This window comes from Bos grunniens, chromosome 3, assembly GCF_055505025.1.
Source record: "Bos grunniens cultivar Pamir isolate PY7600 chromosome 3, Bosgru_T2T1.0, whole genome shotgun sequence".
In the NCBI taxonomy this organism is placed as follows: domain Eukaryota; kingdom Metazoa; phylum Chordata; class Mammalia; order Artiodactyla; family Bovidae; genus Bos; species Bos grunniens.
This window is the reverse complement of record NC_141167.1, coordinates 113,432,534-113,435,080: the sequence shown is the minus strand read 5'-3', so window position 1 is coordinate 113,435,080 and position 2,547 is coordinate 113,432,534. Positions and strand designations below refer to the sequence as shown.

General features: G+C 55.4%; 1 protein-coding gene across 2 annotated transcripts; it reads right to left on the bottom strand.

The window, feature by feature from the left end:
• Nucleotides 1–205: 205 nt before the first annotated feature.
• KLHDC9 (kelch domain containing 9) lies at nt 206–2,155 on the bottom strand. Of its 2 annotated transcripts, XM_086393687.1 has the most exons (4): nt 1,487–2,155; nt 1,043–1,202; nt 753–951; nt 206–485 (listed from the first exon to the last, which is right to left on the bottom strand). In XM_086393687.1, the coding sequence occupies exons 1-4, from the start codon at nt 2,005–2,007 to the stop codon at nt 319–321; spliced, it is 1,047 nt and encodes a 348-aa protein (XP_086249813.1). In that variant the 5' UTR covers nt 2,008–2,155; the 3' UTR covers nt 206–318. The 2 variants fall into 2 exon arrangements, 1 of the variants encoding a protein (XP_086249813.1); XR_015161269.1 differs by lacking the exon at nt 1,043–1,202.
• Nucleotides 2,156–2,547: the final 392 nt, after the last annotated feature.

The window sequence follows — 2,547 nt, the reverse complement described above, 5'->3', positions numbered from 1 at the left end:
TGCTTAGCTCTAGCCTGAACCTTTCACCCAATATGAGGGGTAGAATTTGCATGGGGCATGGATAAGCATATGATTTGTGGTTTTGGTTCTGTCAGGTTAATGGCTCACAGTATCAGACTAGGTCTTATATTTTATCCTTTCCTTTGCAAATAAAGATGCATCTCCTTATTTACTTCCCTCCCCACCAAAAGATTCAGAGACAGTGTTGACTCTCAGGTTGCAATTTAATCAGCATTTGAAAAGAGGAAGATAGCTCTGTGATAATGCTTTGAGTTTGCGACAAAACAGAGGCTTGGCAGTGTATCTTGGCACTATTCTTTAGATAAAGAGGTCTAGAATGCAAACCTGTGGACTAGCTGTCCTGCCATCCTCACCAAAACCCCCAACCAGGTAGAGCTGATCATTCCAAAGGCAGGTGCGATGGCCCACGCGTTTTAGTCGATGGTCGGCACAGGGGAAGTGGAACCACAGAGAAGGAGACTTTCCTGTTGGGTAAGGGCAGAGGGTGGTTATTGAGGCCGTAGCACTTTGGCTCCCATGGGGCTCTCAAGAAGACAAAGGCTTGCTCATTGTTTTTCTCCTCCCATGATTTGCAGGCCTCTCAAAAATTTAATATTCTGTGTATTCCTTTAAGTTGTCGACTAATTCTTCCTCCTCCCTACCCCTTTACTCCATCCTTTATCTCTCTGTAGTCTTCAGGTTCTCCTGTCTTCCCACCTTTCCCCCTTCTCAACCTTTAAGCTGGCTCTTACGGGTATCATAGATGTAGAGGTCATTGCAGATGGTGTCTCTGGCTCTGGTCAAAGTTTCTCCACCGAACAGGACAGCAAAGGGCCCAACCACAGAACATGAGTGATGGCGCAGTCCTCGAGGCCCCTGCCGGGACCCCTGCCCGCTGCTCACGAGCCTTGAAAGCTTTTCCATCAAATGGGGGGCAACAGGCGGTTCCTCCTTGAGGGAGAAAGAAGGGACTGTCTGGAGGGATTTGGGCATCCAAAGTTTAGCCGCGTTCCACCCTTAGCGAGATGTGAGTAGACAATACCTTAATCTTCCCATGACTCCAATGCCCAGCTACTTCTGGTTCAGCTGAGTTGCAGCCCCCAAAGAGTAATAGCTGGTGACCTGGGTGGGGCCCAGGACTTTGGAGCAAAGCAGCACAGTGACCCGAGCGTGAAGCAGTGTGGCAGCCTTCTTCCTTATAGCTGTGAAATTCAGGCCTGAGTTGGGTTTTCTAGAAAATGTAAGTGCTGTATACTGCCTTTTCCCCACTCCCCTCGCCAGCGATAGAAGGGAGACATGGAAAGGGCCACATGTAGTTCAGTTGAGATGAAGGGTAATATTGAAAGGGAGTTAAACTCTTAGACATGGAAGGTTCCCAGGGAAGAATGGTGCTAGGGTGAGGATGTTAGATAAACTGCCTGCGAATCTGTTTTTCCAGGGTGCAGGTGAAGGAAGGGTCAAAATTTTAGGGCAGGGGAGGTCATACCAATAGGTGCGGGCGCCAGGGTCCAGCCTTAACGTGTAGATGCTTCCGTAACGACGCTGAGTGCGGGTCCCGCCCTCCCGGCCTGCTACCCGCAGCTCTCGGTCGGAGATTCGGGTACAGGTGTGACTACTGAGGCCGGCGGGGGGGCAGCTGCCGGAGCCGGCGGTCCACGCCTCCCACACACCGCGGTCCGTGTCCAAAGCGGTCACAGTGGCCGAGCGGTGCGACCCGTCCCAGCCGCCCACCACGCAGAGCCAGCGACCGCCCACCGGCGCCGCGTCGTGGTGGCTGCGCCTCGGGCCGCCCCGTGCTGCCACACGCACGGCCTGGCCCCCAGCCGGATCGAAGACCACTGTTTCACTGCTCGGCTCTCTCGCTCCTCCAGCTAGGAGCCCCCCGACCAGATAGAACCGTCCCCGCAGTTCAGTGCATGAATGGAAGGCCCGCGCCAGCAGCGGGTCCTGCGCCACCGGCCGCCAGGTCCAGCCCGAGCCCCGCGCCTCGCCCACAGCCCCAGCCATGGGACCCGGTAGAGGCGAGCTGCGGGGCCGGCGGCCCGGAGCCCAGCTATATGGGGGCTCAAGCTTCTCTGGAACCGCCCCTACCGGAAGCCCCTCCAGGTCCCCACCTCAAGGCCCCGGCTCTTGCCGCCGTCACCCAGCAACCACTGCCGCGGCTGCAGCACGACGCTGCAAATTGAACGTCGCAAAGCACTGGTAACCGTGGAGACAGGAGACCTGGGGAGCTACCGGGAAGCAGTGTTGTCACCATGGCAACAGGAGCTGTGCTAGGTCAATAAAAATGATGAGTGTTGAACTCAGACCGAGGAGAGCCAGTTCTTCAGAAAGACCCCTGTTGTTTAAGCTGCGAATTCACTTGGGACTACGACGTTTCAGGTGCCGGCGTTGCTCAGCAAATATTGAGGAGGAACCATGTGCTTCTGACTTTAGCATATTTTGGGGGTCGGGAGGGGAGGGGGAAGAGGCCTGCCACTTGGCATGTGGGATCTTAGTTCCCCAACAAGGATGCAACGTTCGCCCCAGGCAGTGGAAGCCCGGCGT

Coding starts and splice junctions, on each gene's coding strand:
- KLHDC9 (XM_086393687.1), bottom strand. CDS start 2,007: ATGGCTGGGGCTGTGGGCGAGGCGCGGGGCTCGGGCTGGACCTGGCGG. Junction 952..1,042: donor GGAGTCATGGGAAGATTAAG/GTATTGTCTACT, acceptor TTCTCCCTCAAG/GAGGAACCGCCTGTTGCCCC. Junction 486..752: donor CCTCTACATCTATGATACCC/GTAAGAGCCAGC, acceptor CTTACCCAACAG/GAAAGTCTCCTTCTCTGTGG.